This window comes from Bufo gargarizans, chromosome 2 (genome assembly GCF_014858855.1).
Source record: "Bufo gargarizans isolate SCDJY-AF-19 chromosome 2, ASM1485885v1, whole genome shotgun sequence".
NCBI classification, from domain to species: domain Eukaryota; kingdom Metazoa; phylum Chordata; class Amphibia; order Anura; family Bufonidae; genus Bufo; species Bufo gargarizans.
Window position 1 is genome coordinate 513,702,835 of NC_058081.1, and position 23,422 is coordinate 513,726,256.

At 44.5% G+C, this 23,422-nt stretch overlaps 1 protein-coding gene across 5 annotated transcripts in view; it reads right to left on the minus strand.

The window, feature by feature from the left end:
• SOX5 (SRY-box transcription factor 5) overlaps positions 1–23,422 on the minus strand; it is a 195,926-nt gene that overhangs the window by 30,728 nt on the left and 141,776 nt on the right. For all 5 annotated transcript variants that reach the window (XM_044281304.1, XM_044281306.1, XM_044281305.1 and 2 more), the window contains 3 exons: positions 14,305–14,431; positions 11,766–11,857; positions 128–271 (listed from right to left, as the gene is read on the minus strand). In XM_044281304.1, the coding sequence (XP_044137239.1) occupies positions 128–271; positions 11,766–11,857; positions 14,305–14,431 (363 nt within the window). The remainder of the gene's footprint in view (positions 1–127; positions 272–11,765; positions 11,858–14,304; positions 14,432–23,422) is intronic.

Below are 23,422 nucleotides of genomic sequence, written 5' to 3' on the forward strand. Positions count from 1 at the left end.
CCCACAAGCTTGAATGGTGGCCATTATCACCCAACTTTCCCAGAAACCTATATAATGGCATTGGCACCAGACCCTCTGAGCATCAGGTCCCTGTGGCGTTATGCTGCTGTGTGCGTGTGCTGGATACCTTGGTTTTGGGCGGCGGGCTGCTCGTACTCTTCTCTGTGTTCATACTTGTTGGAGACATAGCAGCGAGGTTCCCCTGCGGCATACCAGGCATCTTGTTCCCCGGAGACACCTGCATGGCAGCGAGCTGTGCGGCATAAAATTGCTGTAGAGAGAAAGATAGAGATGGGTGAGATGGGTGTCATTCCCACTGCTGTTTGCAGCTTTTCTTTGTGCTCCATTTCAATGACATGCTTCATGCTAGGAGCTGTCACCTTAACATTCCCTGTCTCACGGGAAGAAAAATGGAAGTCACAGAAGTGCCAAGGGGGTGACAGCAGCCACATGTCCTGAGTGCAAACTACTACTGCAGAATAAATATTGGGGAAAATATGTACTGTGCTTACTGTTGTCAGACTACACTGTCCAGCATGGTGAAAATAAACCTTTCTTCATGGTGGCTGTGCTTATATTATATATATGGACACTGCACAGTACCACTTCTCCTGTGCCTGTATACTGGGTGTAATTCTTAGTATCTGCTCTTATTCTGTATATATGGACACTGCACAGTACCACTTCTCTTGTCCTGTATACTGGGTGTAACTCTCAGTACCTGCTCTTATTCTGTATATAAGGACACTGCACAGTACCACGTCCTGTATACTGGGTGTAATTCTCAGTATCTGCTCTTATTCTGTATATATAAACACTGCACAGTACCACTTCTCCTGTCCTGTATATTGGGTGTAATTCTCAGTATCTGCTCTTATTCTGTATGTATGGACACTGCACAGTACCACTTCTCCTGTGCCTGTATACTGGGTGTAATTCTTAGTATCTGCTCTTATTCTGTATATATGGATACTGCACAGTACCACTTCTCCTGTCCTGTATACTGGGTGTAATTCTTAGTATCTGCTCTTATTCTGTATATATGTACACTGCACAGTACCACTTCTCCTGTGCCTGTATACTGGGTGTAATTCTTAGTATCTGCTCTTATTCTGTATATATGGACACTGCACAGTACCACTTCTCTTGTCCTGTATACTGGGTGTAATTCTTAGTATCTGCTCTTATTCTGTATATATGGACACTGCACAGTACCACTTCTCCTGTCCTGTATACTGGGTGTAATTCTCAGTATCTGCTCTTATTCTGTATATATGGACACTGCACAGTACCACTTCTCCTGTCCTGTATACTGGGTGTAATTCTCAGTATCTGCTCTTATTCTGTATGTATGGACACTGCACAGTACCACTTCTCCTGTCCTGTATACTGGGTGTAATTCTCAGTATCTGCTCTTATTCTGTATATATGGATACTGCACAGTACCACTTCTCCTGTCCTGTATACTGGGTGTAATTCTTAGTATCTGCTCTTATTCTGTATATATGTACACTGCACAGTATCACTTCTCCTGTCCTGTATACTGGGTGTAATTCTCAGTATCTGCTCTTATTCTGTATATATGGACACTGCACAGTACCACTTCTCCTGTCCTGTATACTGGGTGTAATTCTCAGTATCTGCTCTTATTCTGTATATATGGACACTGCACAGTACCACTTCTCTTGTCCTGTATACAGGATGTAATTCTCAGTATCTGCTCTTATTCTGTATATATGGACACTGCACAGTACCACTTCTCCTGTGCCTGTATACTGGGTGTAATTCTTAGTATCTGCTCTTATTCTGTATATATGGACACTGCACAGTACCACTTCTCCTGTCCTGTATACTGGATGTAATGACTGGAGACATGGAGGACTTGCCTCCGGGTCCTGAATTGGCAGACCTTAATGTCTCCGGGGATAATTTTGGTACCGCACAACACCAGGACCCAACCCTATTCCGAGTCTGGGAGAATGTATTACTAATCGATGGTGAACCCCAACAACCTGGGGCGAGTCGATGTTTCTCCATTTTGTGGTTCATCAGAATATGTTGTATCGGTATATATATTGAACAGTTGGTGGCGCCCAAGGCTTATCGCAAACTCGTGTCAGAATTAGCCCACCAATACGTTCTCGGGGGTCACCTGGGGTTGCAGAAAACACAGAGCCATATACTACGGCGGTTTTACTGGCCCAGTATATTTAGAGAGGTGGACGAGTTTTGTAAGTCTTGCCCGACCTGCCAGGTAACTAGCCCCCAGCCACATTTCCATAGTCCCCTAGTACCGCTCCCGATTATCGAGGTTCCGTTTGAGCGAAAAGCTATGGATCTCGTAGGTTCAGTACTGAAGTCCGTCAGAGGGCACCAACACATCTTAGTCATCCTAGACTACGCCACTCGGTACCCGGAGGCGGTTGCCACTGCTACATACATCGGCCAAACGCCTAGCTAAAGAGTTAATTGAGATGTCTTCCCGAGTAGGACTACCTAAAGAGGTTCTGACCGACCAGGGGACCCCTTTTATGTCCAAGGTTATGAGGGAACTCTGTAAGTTACTGCACATAAAACAGCTACGGACGTCCGTTTATTATCTGCAAAAGGACGGTCTGGTAGAGAGGTTTAATAAAACATAAAAAAACAAGTTAAAAAGGGTGGTGTCTAAAGATGGGAAGGACTGGGACCTTCTTCTGCCCTATCTCATGTTCGCTGTGCGAGAGGTACCCCAGGCCTCTGCTGGGTTCTCGCCCTTCGAACTGCAATATGGCAGACATCCTCACGGTTTGTTGGACGTAGCCAAAAAGGAGTGGGAACAGCAACCCACTCCGCATAAAAGTGTCCTTGAGTACGTTACCCAGATGCAAGAACGGATAGAGACAGTGTTACCTCTGGTTAGGGAGCATATGGAGGCAGCTCAGCAAGCACAAAGTCGGGTCTATAAATCAACAGGCTTGGGTCCGGATCTTTAACCCGGGTGATCGGGTTTTGGTTTTGGTACTGACTGTGGACAGTAAGTTCCTGGCTAGGTGGCAGGTGCCCTATGAGGTACTCGAGAAAGTTGGAGAGGTAAATTACAACGTACACCAGCCAGGGAGGCGAAAGCCGGAGCAGGTTTAATTTGCTAAAACCTTGGAAAGATAGGGAGTCCTGTTCTAAAGACAGCCCGCGACCCAGTTTTCCAGGGGAAGAGGTTCCGGCCCCCGTCTGATGCAAGGGAAGCGGTTGCCACAGTAAAAATTGCCCACAGCCTCTCCTCTAAACAGGTTCAGGAAGCCAGGGAGTTTGTTAGTCGGAACATGGATGTGTTCTCGAACCTCCCTGGACGCACTTCCACAATCCAACGAGAGATTGTCACTGAGCCTCAGGCAAAAGACCAGTTAAAACGATACTGGGTGCCCGAAGCTCGGCGACAGGCCATCTCGGAGGAAGCGCATCTAATGCTGCAACTAGACGTTATCGAGGAGTCTAAAACTGAGTGGGCTAGTCCTATAGTCTTAATACCCAACATGGACGGGACGTTACGGTTTTGTAACGATTTTCGTAAGCTGAACGAGATATCTAAATTCGATGCATATCCCATGCCCCGGGTGGATGAGCTAATTGAGAAGTTAGGACAAGCACTGTATTTTTCTGTTTCGGACCTCACAAAAGGGTACTGTCAGATGCCCTTAAGGGAGGCTGCCAAAGAGAAAACTGCCTTCATATACGCCTGAGGGGCTGTATCAGTATGAGGTGTTACCCTTTGGTCTGCATCGCGTCCCCACCACTTTTCAACGTCTAATGGACATTGTGCTTCGTCCACATCTACGGTATGCCTCGGCTTACCTGGACGATATTGTCATTCACAGTACCGACTGGGAAAGTCACCTGCCCAAAGTACAGGCCGTAGTGGACTCCCTTCGGAAGGCTAGACTAACAGCTAACCCAAAGAAATGTGCGATAGGGTTAGAGGAGACTAAATACCTAGGGTATGTCATTGGGCACGGAGTCATCAAACCACAAGTAAACAAAATAGAGGCAATACGGAATTGGCCCCGACCTGTCACCTCTAGGCAAGTAAAGTCGTTCCTGGGGATGGTGGGTTATTACATGAGGTTTCTCCCCCATTTTGGATGGTGGCCGCACCATTGACAGGATTCTTGAAGGGACATAAGTCAGTGATGGTTCTCTGGGACGATCAGGCGGAAGATGCGTTCTCCGCTTTGAAGTCGGCCCTGTGTGGGTCCCCGGTTTTGGTGATGCCCGACTTAAAAATGGAATTTATAGTACAGAAAGATGCCTCCGAAGTAGGCCTCGGTGCTGTACTGTCTCAGGAGTTAAACGGGAAGGAGCATCCCGTTGTCTTCCCAAGCCATAAGCTCACCCCAGCCGAGACCAGGTACAGTATATTGGAGAGAGTGACTGGCTATCAAGTGGGCACTCGAGTCTCTCCGCTACTATTTGTTGGGGAGAAAATTCCGCCTGGTGACCGACCATTCCCCTCTCAAGTGGATGAGCCAGGCCAAAGACAGAAATGCCAGGGTCAACCCGATGGTTCCTTTCCCTACAGAACTTTAAGTTTTCAGTGGAACACAGGGCAGGCCGGTTGCAGGAAAACACGGATGCCCTGTCCTGAGTACATTGTCTGGCGAGTGTTCACCCCCTCAAGGTTGAACAAGGGGAGGGGGATGTGACACACTGAAGGTTATTGTCTAGGAAAACAGGTATTTTCCTCCCAGCGTGTGCTGCTGGGCTGATCTGCAGCCAGGTGGAGTCAAACACCGGACTGGATTTTAAGTGCCGGTCCAGGTTTTGGCAACACCTGGCTGTCCTTAAAAGACAGCTGGGCTCAGCAGCAATGTTCCTGTGTTGGGATCTGAGGCTTGGGCCAGGTTGGAGGGCTGAGACCCGTGCGTCGGGTAAACAGGCCCCCTAAAAGCCTGCTTACGGACTGCTGGAGGCAGAACTGCCAATAAGGTGATTTTTGCTATGTGGACTTTCCATTATGTGTCAATTAACACCAAGACTGCAAAGTGAAGTTTTTGGTTTTACATTATGTGTGAATAAACACGAAAGTTTGATTTAAGAACTGGTAATTTGCCTCTGTACTGTGTCCGCTTACCCTGTCTACCAGAGCGAATCCCCACAATGGACACTGCACAGTACCACTTCAGTATTAGTCTTCCTTTTGTATGTATGGACACATTATTTTAAGATTCCCCTCCCCATCCTGTTAACAACCAAACACATAAAGATCAAGAAGAAGAAAGTAAATTAAATGTGGCATTAAAATGTAAACATATGACTATCTGACTGTGGGGTGGCGTGTGCCTCATGCCCCTTTTCAATACGCGCCAGACTGAATCCATAACAGCACATTTATAATTCTAAAATGGCAGACGATGAGTGACGGGAGGATGGGACATGTCTGCCTTGTGGTCAGGCCCCTCTGACACAAAGCTCACGAAGCGAAGATGCAGCAGCTAGAAGAGGACAACTGGGTCGAAGAAAATAAAACAAAATCTTCCCTGGGAGCTCAGACTGTAAATGTGTTGATTTCAGGGAGGTTCCGAGGCGAATGTGAGGAGGCGATTAATACAAAGTGACAGGCAATAGCTGCATCTCCTCACTGGGCAAAACACAATTGGTTGCTGGGTTGGTTGACGGCCAAGAAGACGCGACACGAATGCGGGCGACGCTGCTCCTCAAGACGTCACATGGGGTAATGTGGTGACTGAATATCAAAGTGACTGAGTGAGCGGCAGCCGCCCCGTTATCTGCTAAAGGGGAGACATAAATGCTGACAAGTGTACATGAAGTCAGAAATGAGCGGTCCAGAAGACAGTGTTGTGGTGAGGAAAGAGCCTGCTGATAATAATAAAATCTACAAAAAAACTAACAAAAAATAGGAAAAAAAAAAACACAAAATGTAGTCTGTAGATACAAAACGATACTGTGTAAAACAAAATTCTATGTTGTGTTGTGAAGGAATAATCTGCGTTACAACATTTTATTATCTGCCACAAAACAACGGCTCACTTTGTGGCAGTGATTTGAGATATATTCATGGTGCCTGTCCGTGCGCTCACGAGTTATTATTCCACATTTTTTCATAACCGTTTTCCCTACGTTGCAATAAATAAGCGCGGGCACGGTCGGCCTCACACCTACACCACGCTCCGACCAGCGCATGAGCTAATGTTTACTCACTGACTCCGGCACATTTCTTGTCAGGACTGGGCCGACTCCCTAACACTAACTAAACACAGCTGCAGATTATTTTTAGGAGAGTTTTATGTAAAGATCCGTGACAACTTTCTGACGGGTTCCAAAACGGTACTATTGTGGTGATGGGGGAGGGGTGTGTTTATAACTGACAGCGCAAAAAGTGTGGACCTCACAGTTTAGGAAACGTAATGAGACGTCCCCAAAGATCAAGTACTGACTCAGCGACAACTGAAGTGGCGGAGAATCACTGATGATGGCTGCATACAGGGTGCGCACTGCTCCCCTTAAGATGCAGGAATGAGGTGTAACCTCTGCACCCCTCTTCTAGATGAGGATCTCGGTGTCCATTCCTCGTGCAGCAGCGCTGATCACTTGTCTCCCTGTCAGCTCCTCCCGTCCTCCACATGCCATCTCCACTTACAGCGCAGTAATCTATCACAATATGTTGCAACATCTGCCTCTCCATATGATGTATGACCCATTTGATTGACCCTCTTCATGTCATTGTAGAGTAACTGATCATTACCAGAGAGGAGGTTGAAGGAGCTTGTGCCTCGCTGAGGTCATCAATCACAGAGGAAGGGACGGTTATAGCACAATCGTCAATACATGTACTCGAGAGGTTAGACACAAAATCCACCGTGCAGCTGAGCGGAGGTTGTCATCCTGCAGTCTTATGTAACACCACAAATAAAAAGGCAGTAACTCAGCACTTCTAAGGTAGTGGTGTTTCCAGCAGTCCTATGTAACACCACAGATAGCACACAGTGATAACTCTCTGAGTGCAGATCATGTAGTAGATGTCACCTGCAGTCCTATGTAACACCACAGATAGCACACATTGATAACTCTCTGAGTACAGATCATGTCGTTGATGTCACCTGCAGTCCTATGTAACACCACAGATAGCACAGATAGCACACAGTGATAACTCTCTGAGTACAGATCATGTAGTTGATGTTGTAACACCACAGGTAACTCAGTGGAAACCCTCTGAATACAGGTAAAGAAGTAGATATTATCTGTAGTCCTATGTAAAACCCACAGATAACAGTGATAACTCTCAGACTACAGATAATGTAGTAGATGTTACCTACAGTCCTATGTAACGCCACAGAAAACAGTCATAACTCTCTGAGTACAGGTATTGCAGTAGATGTTACCTGCAGTCCTATGTAACACCAAAGATAACACACTACAGAAAATCTAAGAAAACTGTGATAACAAAGAAAATGTAGATGTTAGCTGCAGTCCTATGTAACACTAGAGATAATGCACATGATATGTAACACTACATATAGTGATAACTCTCTTAGTTACTTGCAGTCCTATGTAACACCACAGATAACACACTACAGAAAATGTAGTAGATGATACAGGATATCTCATTGACTACAGATAAAGTAGTAGATGTCACTGTCACCTGCAGTCCAATGTTACACCAGAAAACAGTGATAACAAATAAAATGTAGATGTTAGCTGCAGTCCTATGTAACACCACAGATAGCACACTATATCACTAAATAACAATATCAGCTCTGCTACATGTGAATATTTGCTGGCAGTCAGTGACTAGATTTCCGGAGTATAATAAATGGTATAATTGTCAGGATGTCCTCGCTAATCAACCATCTCTGGCTCTCCTGCCTCATTAATACTCAGGAATTTGGCGTGGTTCTTTCGACTTTCGTCCAGATAGAGAAATCCATTACTACGAGTTCCAGCTCCGGTGCCGGAATGCAGCCCTTAATAGCGGTGTCTCCCCTGATGCTGGGGAGGAGGATGAAGCTTCAGCTACAGGGCAAAGACATCTAGTATTGTACATCAAAGAGCAGACGCCAGAAATGGCACAAATATAACAGGAAAGTGAGACCTGCACAATATAAAGCAACTTACTGTGCGAAAAGGGGATGGAAGGTGGGGGCGATAGGTGGCTAGAGTGTTCCACTGTGTGTGCCACTTTATGCCATCTGCGCTGCTCAGAGACACTTTGTAGTTCTACAGCGGCATTAGGTTAGTATGTGATCATATGCAAACCTGTGCACTACAGCTGTGACTGGGGCCTAGTAGCTGACAACCTCTGTGGTCCTAACGTGTGCCCCCAAAAAAACATTCACTTGTCCACAATCCTGCTGCTGCCAGACCCCTCAGGACCAGGAACCTGTCATCACAGACCTGGGTGACATACCATTCAAGCAGATTTGACCACTGAGGATGTGATTAGCCGCAGTGGCCATGGGACCAAGCCACAGCACCTGAGAATGGGCGCAGTGAGAACACGGACAGGGGCACATTTTAGGACCATGGGGGTTATTGTCTCCTAGACGGGCAATCGACAGGCCTAGACAGGCCATGTTAGAGGATTTTAGAAATTTGAATGAAAATCCACAATGTGTTTTCTATACTTCCAAACAAAAAATAAAAAAGTTACATGAATGAAGGAAACGACTGGCACAAAAAATGGAGATGGAGACTCTGTCCTTTCCTGTCAGCTCAGCGTATGAATACTTAGATTTATAGAGAGGGAGATTTACTACCCAAATAATGCCCCTTCCCGCTGCACCATCACCTCTCAGATTCATGTCTCAGTCTCAACCCGAGTGACCTTTGGGTGTGACAACATGTTGAGGTCATCGGCACTAAATGGCGACTTTGGCGTGATGAGGGCACCAGAGGGCGAGGCTAGCAGAGAATTTATGGTCTTAAACAGGAGGTGGGCAGAGGAGGAAATACGTCAAATGTGAATCTATGCAACGAGAATCATTTATTCCATATTTGCACCTTTTTGAGGGTTCTGTGCTAGTACGAGTAGCCCTCGTTCTAGATCACAGCCAACGTGTTACTCCCACACTCTGCTGGGAGTTACAGTTCTATATGGCAGTAAAGACTGACACAGGCAGAGTGAAAGAAGTGTATTATATTATTGCATTAGGTTTAGCACTGATAAAATATACGAGTGGGATCATGACAAATACTGTAACTACCAGGGTGTCGCTGCAGCAGCCTTGAGATCTACTAGTAAAGATCCAGTCCCCAAAATCAAGGAACCCAATGCTGGGAAGACTCTGCCTCAGTGCCTTGTAAAAGTATTCATACTCCCAGCAGGCAGAACACAGGAGACTTAGTCATCGGATGAGTCACTGTTACAAAGAGAGCAGGATATTAACAAGTCTTCCTCTCCGAAATCAAGGAATACCCACAAACTATAAGCCCATACTGCTAATGGTGGGTGACAACCCACATGTCACCCAGCGTTAAATCTGCTTCACTATCTGCAGAAATGGCAAACATATATAAGCCAGGTATCGTGCCAAAAGCTCCACGGACTACAACTCCCAGCCTGCACTATAGGTGAAACATGCTTATAGTGCCTGGTTACAACAAAAGTCACTGCAGTGAGAAGCAAAAAATACAGAGGAAGGGGCCCGGAGACATTCTCCGTCTCGCTATTTCCTTTGTCCAAATGTCATAAAGCTGCAGGGCCCCTTCTGGGTGATGATCACAATGTCAGCGGCTGAGCACAATCTGCCCCCGGGTAAAGCCTTTCCATGGGCTTTAATGCCAACCCACATGGGCCAGGGGGCAGGAGGGGCTGCAGTTCAAAGCACGCACAACCTAAATTCTGTGATGTGAAGAGAGGAATCGTCCGCTGCTTCCATAAACACTAAAAATTCAGTACCTACATCTCCATTTTGCAGCGAGCGGTAAATCGCTTCCCCAAAGATGGAGGCGGCTCTGTCCATTGGACAGTACCAGAAAACCTCCTTGAGATGGAGGACAGCAGGTGAACTGTGACAGATATGGCGTATGTTTTATGTGCCATGTTTTCCACCAACCCTGCGCCATTTTTCTCTCGCAGACAGATGGACACAAGGGCTGCATTGTGTCGTGTTCAGCTGAGCTGCGTAAGGGGCGGATTTAGCAGCAGCGACGTCTCCAGAGACGAGAATGGCGCGGCTAAGACGGGCAGGCAAGGTGCGTTCTCACCGGGAGCAGAATTGTATTAAATCTCATTGTGATATTGTTTACAGGGAAAATGAAAAGCGCTGGATGTGACAATGATGCCAACAGCTGCCGTCCCCTCCTCGGCCGCTCTGCCTGCACCGCGCCGCGCGCTCCACTCGTTGGTATTAGTGCCAATTAATCAGCGCTATTGTTGTGTCCTGATTAACAAACTATTGGCCGGGAAATGAGGACAATCACTGGGAGAATTCAATGCCCCGGTGGATTAAGATCTTTGTGGTGTGACAAGTTGCTATCACCCCCAGAATGTGGCGGCAGCTGTGAGACGCTCTGCGGGATTAAAGATGGAGTCACCTCTGCTCGGAGAAGAGGCTTTGCTGATCACACAGTAACAATAATGCATCTTCTGCTCAAAATCACAAGACTGTGACAAGACATCAAGAACTACCCAGATCATAGAAACGGGGTGTCACAAGAAAATACAATAAAAAAAATACTACCCCCTTAGAGTGTTTGAGGATTTTTATAGCTAAATAGCAAAGAGTCTATGTTAGGGGTATGAATACTTTTTTATGTCTTAGGCTCTGTTCATATAAACCCGGAGGAGTCAGGCATCTCAGAGAACTACAACTTTGGGTGTTTAAATTTACGCAACTGCAAATTGGAGCTCTGATTTCCTATTTTATTTCACTTTTTGGGTCAGTTAATCGAGGGGCTGGATGTTCCCATGTAACCTACACGCCGGGTGGTGGTCAGGTTGCTGGGATCCAGCACGCGCCTCTGACGTTGCAGCCGCCATGCAATGCGGGATAGATAAGAGCCCATTGTGCTTTGAATCCGGCCAGTGAAGTCAATGATTAAATCACATTGTCCTTGCCTCCATCATTGATCTGTCTCACATTTGTCATGCCAGGATTAACTCCTCCAGTCTGTGCCTATATTTGAACGTATCTTAGCTCCTGCAGGATCTTTTTCTTTGAATAATAAAGAGTCATTCTCTATGGACAACCCCCTTAAGGTATATAGAGGATATCTTAAAGGGAAAGCCTAATGTTCAGAGCCCACCTCCCCACTACTAAGGAGGGGTAGTGCTCTGCAGCCCCAGACAACCATCCATTAGTCACGGACGACAACCAGTGTGGCATCATCACGAGATCCCTATGGCTGTACACAGTGTACACATCACCAGACAAACTAGCCATCAGGACTAGAGTTGCAATGGTGTCCATAGTGGTTGTCATCAAACTATCCCTGAAAACATGCAAGAGGCTCTGTACACTACAACTCCCAGTCTGCTCTGTTACCTTGCTCTGCACGTTCAGTTAAACACCTCCCACTCCCCGGGACAACTCCTTCAATCATGGAGAATTACTGTCTACTATCATATGGAGCAGTGATCTAAAAAACTAAAAACTGAAAAAAATGTTGCGGGTGCCACTTTCTCTCATTTTTGGCACTGCCATCTTGTTATCTATTACGTTTATGTCACAGATGTAAAGTGTTCATCTGGATGCACAATAGCACAGACCTCTCCACACACACAGGTCACCCCCCTTCCCCAGGATCTGGAGCAATACTGGAGGTCTTACCTGTAGCTGAAGAGGTCCTATACCCGGCGTGGCGGCGGCGGCGGCAGCTGCTGCCATGGTGGTTGGAATCAGCTGTAAAGGGTAAGGGTCACCTGAGTGGGAGAATAACAGAATCGTCAGCACCTTTTATCTCCTCTCCACCTGCACATCGCACTCCGCTGCTCTCCCCTTCCTAAGCTGCCTTTTGTGCGCTACGGCCTCATGAAAAGCTTCTATTGTGCTGCCGCCTTTTACTCGTAGCCTTCACAATCTGAGCCGGGAGACGAATGCGAATAAAAGGCGGCAGCAATTAAACCCTGTCTTCCTTAATAATGGCTACGTATAGGAAAAGGGAAGAAGGTACATCACAATATGCATATGGGGGCTCAACAAAATGCAGCATGGCGATCATATGGGGGGCTTTCTAAAACTCAGTGCAGTGCTCATATGGGGGCTCTCCAGAATGCAGTGTGGCGCTCACATGGGGGCTCTCCAGAATGCAGCATGGCATACATATGAGTGCTATCCACAACACAGCAGGACACTCATATGGGGGTTCTCCAGAACGGAGTGAAACGTTCATATGAAGTCTATCCACAACACAACATGGCGCTCGTATGGGGGCTCTCCAGAATGCAGTGCAATGATCATATGGGAGCACTCCGGAATTGAGTACAGCACTCATATGGAGGTTCTCTAGAAGGCAGTGAAGCGCTCATACAGGGGTTTTCCAGAACAGTGGTCCTCAACTCCAGTCCTCAGGGCCCACCTGCCGGTCATGTTTTCAGGATTTCCTTAGTATTGGGCAGCTGATATAATTAGTGTCCATCCATCAGGATGTACCACAGGTATTCATTCTGTGGGATACTCCTAAATCCTGACCGGCAAGTGGGCCCTGAGGACTGGAGTTGGGGAACTCTGCTCCAGAATACAGCAAGGCTCTCAAATGGGGACTTTCCAGAACACAGTACACTGCTTGTATGGGGACTCTCTAGAAGCAGTACAGCTCTCATGTGGTGACTGTCCCAGCATAATGCTGCAACTGGTCATAGGTAATGCTAAGACCGGGCACACACTCCCTAGACCAGTGATGGCTAACCTTGGCACTCCAGCTGTGGTAAAACTACAACCCCAAGATGCCCCCTTGCTTGGCTGCTCTCAGAACTCTATAGAAATAAATGGAGCATGCTGGGAGTCGTAGTTTCACCACAGCTGGAGTGCCAAGGTTAGCCATCACTGCCCTAGACGCTCTGGGGCAAGTTTTGTCACATTTATGGAGCAAAGTTGCGCCAGGACAGGAATGTGCGCGGCGCTTCTGATGCCAGCGACCTGATTACCAGGAATCGGCTTAAAGCGACATGACAAAATATTTAAAGTCTTTATGTGCAATTAATAAGGATGAGCGGAGTGTTGTGTGTTTGGCCGCTGATATGATTATCTCTTTATCTCTGCGCTCGGCTGATGATACAGAATAGATTATGGCGGATAAAGAGGAAATTTGTTTCACTGAGCAAAAGTCATGAAGTCTTCCAGGAGAGCGGCCAACTAAAGAGCCATGGCTAATGTCACCCGAAAAGCAGAGATGGAAGGCAGGGGTAGCATTTTTATATATAAAACAATCTAATAAGAAATATTTTATAGGTTGTTCATTTTTCAAATTGTGCTCTTAAAGGGCCAGTAACCCTGATAATAGTTTGTCAGCGTTTTGAAGAGTGGTTGATATCAGAGAAAATTAAAACTGAAAATTGGTCCAGAAGACAGAATATGGTAACTTCTAACCCCTTATAATGCTGTCAGCTGATACCTGGAAATCATCAGGCTTGGGGTGACAGATACCCCATTAGGGCTCATTCATATGAGCGTAAGGGCCCCGTGCTGCGGGCCGCAAATAGCAGTCCGCAATGCACGGGCACTGGCCATGTGCACTCCATTTGCGGATGCTGAAGAATTCACTTGAATGGTTCTGCGATCCGCAAGATACGGTCAAGGGTAGAAAGATGTCCAATCTTTTTGCGGTGCGGAGACACAGAGCGGAAAGCCGTCGGAATGGCTTAGTAGTGTTTCTGGGGGTTTCTGTCCGTGCCTCTAATCTTGCGTATTGCAGACCCATTCATATTGCGGACCGGCTAAGCCCTTACACTCGTGTGAATGAGCCCTTAAAAGCTGAGCTCCAAACAGGCATTGTAGAACATGTGGTTTCTAAGTCAGGCTAGCGTACAGACTGAGAGCTAACAAGAAATCAGCTGAATCGCTAATGCAGCTCTAGGTGTGACTGGAGCATTACACCTACAGATATTCTCTGGGATCTTCTTTGCTCTGATAATTTGAAGTTTTAATACAATGAGGATGATTTATCAAAACTGAGGCAAAGAAAAACTGACTTAGTTGCCTACAGCAGCCAATCAGCTTCCACCTTTCATTTTTCAGAGCCCCTTTGGAAAATGATAGGTGGAATCTGATTGGTTGCTATGGGTAACTAAGTCACTTTTCTTTTGCATCAGTTTTGATAAATCTCCCCCAATGACTCTGGGGTCACCAAGTAGTAGGAAGTAAAACTTACTGCATCCGGCCTTATAGCTAAATCCAGGAGGGATGAGAAAGCCTTGCTGAGCGGCTGCAGCAGCTGCTAACGTCCTCTGGTCGGGAGGGAACACTGGGATCATTAGGGGGGGCAGCTGACCCTGGACCTGGAGAACAAAGGCAAGAGAAACACATCTTATTACATCTCATATAGAATAGGTACGAGCAGCTATTCACCACACTTTCTACAGGTAAAGCACACTCCATAACATGCAGAAATCCAATCATGTAGCATATAATACGTATAACGTGTCCAGTGTGTGTATAGTATACAGTAAAATGCAGCCGAGCTAAACTTGATAGTTAACGCACTAAGTAAAGAATAGCAAGAAAATGTTAACTTACATTTCAAAGGATTTCGATGGCTTTTGTCACGAGATAATCAAGATAACACTGTGCCATGTGTTATCGTAGCCAATTTTAGCTCAGCTACATCTATAGTATCCTGTATGTACATCCTGGCAGATTTATTTAAAACTGGTGTAAAGGAAAAATGGTGTAGTGGCCCATAGAAACCAATCAGATTCCACCTTTCATTTTTCATTTACAAAATGAAAGATGGAATCTGATTGGTTGTTATGGGCAACTAAGCCGTTTTGATAAATTTCCCCAGTGCGTTTATAGTACCCTGTATATAGTGTTTTATAATACCCTGTACATAGTGCGTTTATAGTACCCTGTACATAGTGCGTTTATAGCACCCTGTACATAGTGCGTTTATAGCACCCTGTACATAGTGCGTTTATAGCACCCTGTACATAGTGTTTTTATAATACCCTGTACATAGTGTGTTTAACTTTAGCACCCTGTACATAGTGCGTTTATAGCACCCTGTACATAGTGTTTTTATAATACCCTGTACATAGTGCGTTTATAGTACCCTGTATATTATGTGTTTATAGTACCCTGTACATAGTCTTTTTATAATACCCTGTACATAGTGCGTTTATAGTACCCTGTACTGTTTCAACAGTTCCCCAGAACGGGTTTGGGTCAGAGGCCGGCCCCAGACAGTTTACTGACATGTACTTCTGGAAACAGGCGTACATGTTGGTGAAAAACGACACCAGCCTGAGGCTGGCATAGTTTTTCCACCAGGCTTGAGGCTGCCTTAGATTAGCCTAATTTATGACAAGGTGCGTAATAAATTAGGCTAATCCTCCGGCAATGCAAGAGGCTAGTTTGAAAACGCAGATCTTTGTAAATGTTCCCCAGTGTGTTTACAGTACCCTGTATATAGTGGGGGTAATTTATCAAGACTGGTGTACAGAAAAAAATGCTTTAGTTTCCCATAGCAACCAGATATCACCTTTAATTTTCAAAAGTAGCCCTAAAAATTGAAAGGCGGAATCTGATTGGCTGCTATGGGGAAGTAAGCCAGTTTTCCTTTACATCATTTTTGATAACTCTCCACCAGTGTGTTTATAGTACCCTGTATGTAGTATTTTATAGTACCTTGTATACAGTGGAAGATGCGACAAATGCATTATCATCTTCCTTGAACAGAGTTTTTACTAAGACTAGTGAAACCCTGGTCTTAGGGTACTTTCACACTAGCGTTTTCCTTTTCCGGTATTGAGTTCCGTCCTAGAGCCTCAATACTGGGGAAAAAAAAACTCATCAGTTTTATCCTAATGCATTCTGAAGAGCAATCAGTTCAGTATGCATCAGGATGTCTTCAGTTCAGTCAATGTATGGTTTTTGGACGGTCATTTTCTCCGTCCAAAATTCCAGAACACTTGCCGGAATGCCGGATCTGGCATTATTTTACATTGAAATGCATTAATACCGGATCCGGTCCTTATTGTTCTGGAAAAACTGATCCGGTTTTGCGGTTTGCGCATGCGCAGACCTTTAAAAATTAAAAAAAAAGATAAATACCGGATCCGTTTTTCCGGATGACAACCGGAGAGACGGATCCGGTATTGCAATACATTTGTGAGATGGATACGCATCCGGATCCGTCTACAAATGGTATCCGTTTGCATACAGATTGCCGAATCCAGCGACGCTAGTGTGAAAGTACCCTTAGTAAATTACCCCCAAGTACATTGTATCCTGTATATAATACATTTCTAGTAGTATCCTGCATATAGTATGTATGTAGTATTCTATGCATAGTATGTATGTAGCTGGCAAATTTTATCCTATATACAGTACGCAATACATTGTGTATTGTATCCTGTACGTGTCCTGAATATCATAGGTACGTACCAGTAGTGTGTATATATGACATCATATATAGTACTATAATGTACTCTATATACAGTATAATGTACTGCATATCCTGTATGTGGTAGGTACATTGTATGCTGTATACAGAACATGTATACTATATCTCATACATAGTATTTATCCTGTATGGTGTATGTATATAGTATGCATATAGTACCCTGCATGTATCTGGTATATAGAATCCATCATGTATAGATCAGATGCATAAGTGAACAGCTGTGGAATTTTTTGCATCGTTCTCTTCGGCAGGAAGCCATGAAACTTTTTTAATGGTTTCCAAGGATAAAAGTGACTTTGCCAAGCGAAGAGGCTCCAAAAACAGGCCTCAAAAACACTAATAGACAGACAGATGGTTCCACGATGAGAGTCGCTGCCAAAGAGCAGAAATAAATAAATAAAAATAAAATGGATGTTATTGAAGCCGATTGTAAAATCCTTCCATCGCTGCCAACGTGGATGTGCCGCTCAGATGCTCATGTCGTGGACGGGAACAGCGAAGAAGCTATGACCGCCACGACCTTGTCACATAACACACCCTGACTCTTGTCACCTCCTCACAATAAAAATTGGAAATAATCTATACCCAGGAAAACAATAATAGTAGAGATCATTATGTACTCCTGCTATAGCATCTTCCTGCAGACAGGTGGCAGTATAGGAAGCTCAAAGACTAGGGGACTTTTGCCAAAGAGCTTACAATCACAATGACTGCCACAAGCCAAGGTGATAGATTCTCTCTTTATCATATCGTACATGAGAAAACAAGCTGGCATCACCGCTCTCCAGATAAAATTTATATTACGTAGGTGGTAATATCACTGCTCTCCAGATATACGTGATATTATACAGGAGGTGACATCACCGCTCTCCAGATATAATTTATATTACATAGGTGGTAAAATCACTGCTCTCCAGATATACGTTATATTCTACAGGAGGTGACATAACTTCTCTCCAGATATAAATTATATTTCTACAGGAGGTGACATAACTTCTCTCCAGATATATATGTTATATTCTACAGGAGGTGACATCACTGCTCTCCAGATATAAATTATATTTCTACAGGAGGTGACATAACTTCTCTCCAGATATATATGTTATATTCTACAGGAGGTGACATAACTTCTCTCCAGATATATATGTTATATTCTACAGGAGGTGACATCACTGCTCTCCAGATATACGTTATATTCTACAGGAGGTGACATCACTGCTCTCCAGATATACGTTATATTCTACAGGAGGTGACATAACTTCTCTCCAGATATATACGTTATATTCTACAGGAGGTGACATAACTTCTCTCCAGATATATACGTTATATTCTACAGGAGGTGACATAACTTCTCTCCAGATATATATGTTATATTCTACAGGAGGTGACATCACTGCTCTCCAGATATACGTTATATTCTACAGGAGGTGACATAACTTCTCTCCAGATATATACGTTATATTCTACAGGAGGTGACATCACTTCTCTCCAGATATGTTATATTTCTACAGGAGGTGATATCACTTCTCTCCAGATATATGTTATATTCTACAGGAGGTGACATCACTGCTCTCCAGATATACGTTATATTCTACAGGAGGTGACATCACCGCTCTCCAGATATAATTTATATTATGTAAGTGGGGAAAAATCACGGCTCTTCAGATATACGTATATTATACAGGAGGTGACATCACTGCTCTCCAGATATACATTATATTATACAGGAGATGACATCACTGCTCTCGAGATATACGTTATATTATACAGGTGGTGATATCACTGCTCTCCAGATATAAGTTATATTATACAGGTGGTGACATCACTGCTCTCCAGATATACGTTATATTATACAGGAGGTGACATCACTGCTCTCCAGATATAATTTATATTATACAGGAGGTGACATCACTGCTCTCCAGATATACGTTATATTATACAGGAGGTGACATCACTGCTCTCCAGATATACGTTATATTATACAGGTGGTGATATCACTGCTCTCCAGATATACGTTATATTATACAGGTGGTGACATCACTGCTCTCCAGATATACGTTATATTATACAGGTGGTGACATCACTGCTCTCCAGATATAATTTATATTAAACAGAAGGTGACATCACTGCTCTCCAGAAATATTATATAGGAGGTGACATCACTGCTCTCCAGATGTTATATTATACAGGAGGTGACATCACTGCTCTACAGATATACGTTATATTATACAGGTGGTGATATCACTGCTCTCCAGATATACGTTATATTATACAGGTGGTGATATCACTGCTCTCCAGATATACGTTATATTATACAGGTGGTGACATCACTGCTCTCCAGATATAATTTATATTAAACAGAAGGTGACATCACTGCTCTCCAGAAATATTATATAGGAGGTGACATCACTGCTCTCCAGATATGTTATATTATACAGGAGGTGACATCACTGCTCTACAGATATAATTTATATTACATAGGTGGTGACATCACTGCTCTCCAGATATAATTTATATTACAACATAGGTGGTGATATCACTGCTCTCCAAGTATAAAGGTGGATTTATATGCAGTGATTCCCTCCACAGTATGAGATCGAGGGATCGCTATTGCTATCGTTCGTCCTCGTACAGCTGCATTGTTTCTGGGCAGCAGATCACTTTAGACACCACGACCTGCTGTCCAGAAAAGATAATTTACCTGTAAGCACTAACAGTTTCACCTGGTGAACGAGCGTTTTGCTTGTTCACCAGGTGAGCGGCTGCACCTTTAAATGGGCAGATTGTCAGGAACAAGTGTTTGTAGGAACATTCAATCCCGATAATATGCCCTAATATCAGCTCATGTTAATCCAATGACACCACTGCTCAGCAAATACTAGTTACGTTATATTATGCAGAAGGTGACATCACCGCTCTCTACATGTTATATTATATAGCACTGACATCATTGCTTTTCCAATATAAGTTACTGCATATTATATAGGAGATGACATCACCGTCTTCTAGATATAACTTACACTACGCAGGAGGTGACATCACTGCTCTCCAGATATAAGTTATATTATGCAGCAATGACATCACAGCTCTCCAGATATAAGTTATATTATACAGCAGTGACATCACCACTCTCCGCATATGTTATATTATACAGCACTGACATCATGCTCCAGATATAAGTTACGGTATATTATGCAGGAAGTGACATCACCGTCTTCCAGATATAACTGACAATATGAAGGAGGTGACATCACTGCTCTCCAGATCTAAGCTATATTATACAGTAGTGACATCACCGCTCTCCAGATAAAAGTTATATTATACAGCAGTGACATCACCACTCTCCACATATGTTATATTATACAGCATTGACATCATGCTCCAGATATGCTACGGTATATTATGCAGGAGGTGACATCACCGTCTTCCAGATATAACTGACAATATGAAGGAGGTGACATCACTGCTCTCCAGATCTAAGCTATATTATACAGTAGTGACATCACCACTCTCCAGACTCTGGATTCCACACCTTTGACACCATTTAACTCTCTTTCTGACCACTCTTCTCATTAAGAGACAATTGGAGGGAGACGTTTACTTTCCCCTTTGTGTTTTTTTCTCCCTGTCTTGGCGGTTTTGTTCACTGTTCCAGACCTGATGAGTGTTCCCTTGGCCGGGAGCAGCACTGCTGTAATCACACTATTATTGTGCTGGGAACAGTTTAATTCTGCATTCTGTTCCCAACCACAGAACAATTACCCAACAATTTTGGTTAACCAGAAAATCACGCTGCCGAGTAGGGGAGGAAATGCTACCATGGAGGACGATGAGCATCTGAAAAACAAGAGGCGCCACCGGCTAAGAGAGGCGCTGCTGATCAGGGAGGCGTTCTGCAACTCCAGCCTAATAAAGACTAAATTAATTACAACAGCTTTTTATTGACTGCTTTATCACTATCTGTAGAGCAGTTTTAATTATACATCGGCGCACTAACAAGACAGAAATGAATTTCAGCTTGGAGTAAATGATGAAGAGATCACTCCTACAGAGAAAAGTCATCTGCATGGTTATTGCAGCGATTCTACATTGCAGCCAGGAGCAGAACAGGACTCACACACCCCTCAGGGTAGTCTACAGGGAGTGCTTGTTGAGGGGTGTGCATATTTATGCAATTGGGATTTTGCAGGTCTGCCTTCACTACCATAATTAGATTTTATACAGATGACGTCCGTGTGCATTCCGTATTTTGCAGAACGGAATAGCTTGCCCCTAATAGAACAGTCCTATTATACTTGTCCGTTATGCGGACAATAATAGGAAATGTTCATTTTTTGGGGCACAACAGACATACGGAAATGGAGTGCGCATGGAGCAACTTCCTTTTTTTTCGTGGACCCATTGAAATGAATGGTTCCGCATAACGTACACGGAAAGAAAATACGTTTGTGTGCATGAGTCCTAGGGGAGAGGGGCAGGTTTTTTCTGTGGGCATTACACTAGTATCTTCTTGCGCACATAACCTGCACATACATATGTTACTATATGTACATATGTTCTCTACCGTTCTTCCATTCCTGAATGGCACCCATGCGCAGTTGGAACCCACTGTATTCCTTTTCAGGACCTGATGACGGAAAAGACGCTAGCTGTGTGAGGGTTTGATACCTCTAGGCGAGTTTACTGACGTTTCGGAGCATAGAACGGGCACTGGTGAGAACAGGGAAGGTGCAGTGGGTTGAAACTGACAAGATAGCAGAGCATAGGAAATGGATTGTGGGAGAAGTGTTCCTGCTGCCCTATCATGCCCACAGACTAGAAGGAGAGGTGGGACACAGACTACCAAAAAAAAAAAAAAAACAATAAGTGACGTATAGGTTTAATACAGCTACTAGGATTTTATTTTATTTTATCCCAGTTAACCCTTTTATAGTGGGCTAAGTTGCGTATTTACGGACAGCAGCACCATTTACCATCACATGGCAGATTGCATGATGTATGTCCAAGGGTTGTAGTGGGATCGCAGTGTAACAGTGCTAGCATAGAAATGAATGGGGATATGGTGCAACTTGCATATATGCCGCTACCGCGACACCATAGTCACAAAAAATCCAAACTGATGGATTTTTTAAGATTCTTGGGGTTGCAGTCATGCGACCCCATTCATTTCTATTCTAACACCCCTACACTGCGATCCCTGGGGGGCAACAGCTGTCGCGCAACCAAGATGGCGCTGTGGCCGAACCCTAACTCTCCTCTATGTCCTTCCCCAGTACAAGGGGATTTGTTTGCCATTCTTATTTTTAAATCAGCCTTATGCTCATCGCTCTTCCCATTATAGCCTGTGTCCTACTACACTGAGGACAATACGGCCGCGTCCATCTGTGCTCACTATTAAACCCTGGTAATCCCTCAATGAACAGCTGGACATGCACAGAGGGCTCTCTATATAGCTCAGTGTGGACCCCATATACACAAGCACCAACCCCCAGGTTACACTGTGGCTGATATCCCAAATGGACTATATGTTACCTGCAATGACACACTGTAACAAACCCTCAGCAGGAGGAGTGGGTTTTATTTTTATTTTTTTTAACATTCCATTCACTGACAACAACAGTGGGACAGATTCTTGTATTGCTTTTTTTCTAACTGGTTTTAAAGGGAGTCTGTCGCCAGGAAATTCACTGATAAAGCAGGCACAATGCCTCGTAGGACTAGTTCAAGTGAATGTAATGATACCTTTCACTTATTGATCCATTGCTTCATTCTGGGGAGAACACACTTTACTCCAGATGCCACAGCAGTTAAGTGCACTGAGGGCGGGTCCAAGCAGTCAGTGCACCCTTGTTCCTCCTGCTTCCTCTGCTAGCCCCTCCCTCTCCTTCTTGACTGACATCGCCGGGTCAGCTCACCATGCTCCTGATCGTCTCATCTTGGACCATATAGGTTATGGTATAAAACGCACCAAATATCTGCACTAAAAAAATCAACTTTTCCCACTGAACTGTGTCCATTTTCTAAGTAAGGAGACCAAAGTGTCGGGTTTGTCGGAAAACCAAAGCGGCAAAATTAATAATAAATATTTTAAAAAAGGGCCAAAACGAGGTGCAAGTGTAATAACTAATCTCTCTGAGTGTCTGGACTGTACCTAATGCGTACAATGCTGGATTCTCTTTCACACTACCACTCCCATCGTGTACCCGCAGGCAGATGGATAGTGACGGAAAGATGCAGGCAGTCATTCTGCATTGTGCGGTCGCTATTAACACTCATCTCCGTTCCAAAATGGAGCGATTTAAGCAGAAGGTTTCTATGACAATAAAAACCATAAGAGCTTGGGCTTCCTGCCAGTAACAGCTCCACTGAGTGGGTCCAGGGCATCTCATGTCAGCCCCCTCCCCCGTATTACAGCATTATAACAGGTACTATCACTTGGCACCGGAAAGAAAATAATGGGACAATGTGGCAGATTTAGAAGTTGGGTTTGTTTTGGGTTGATTTGCTACAAAACATATGGACATTGCTGCTCTGCCCAGAAAACCTTTTTATATCATCAGCCTAATGTTGTATTGTTATAAGAAGTGACTGTCAACACAGCAAATCCTCTGCCAGGGCAGGAAGCAACAGAACAGCGCCACCTAGAGGAGCAGGTGGGAAGGGATCAGATTTTAGATCAACAATGAGAGGGACGTTAAAGGGCCAACCTTAAAAAAAGGCCAGCCTAAAATAGAGCAAGAGCACCCACAAGGAGTGACTTGTCCACAGTCAGTCGCTCCCCTGTCCTGCAGCCAGCCTTGCCCCAGCCAATATGACTGATACCAGGGAGCAGTAGATGGCGTAAGCTTAGACCGGCTGTCTAGAC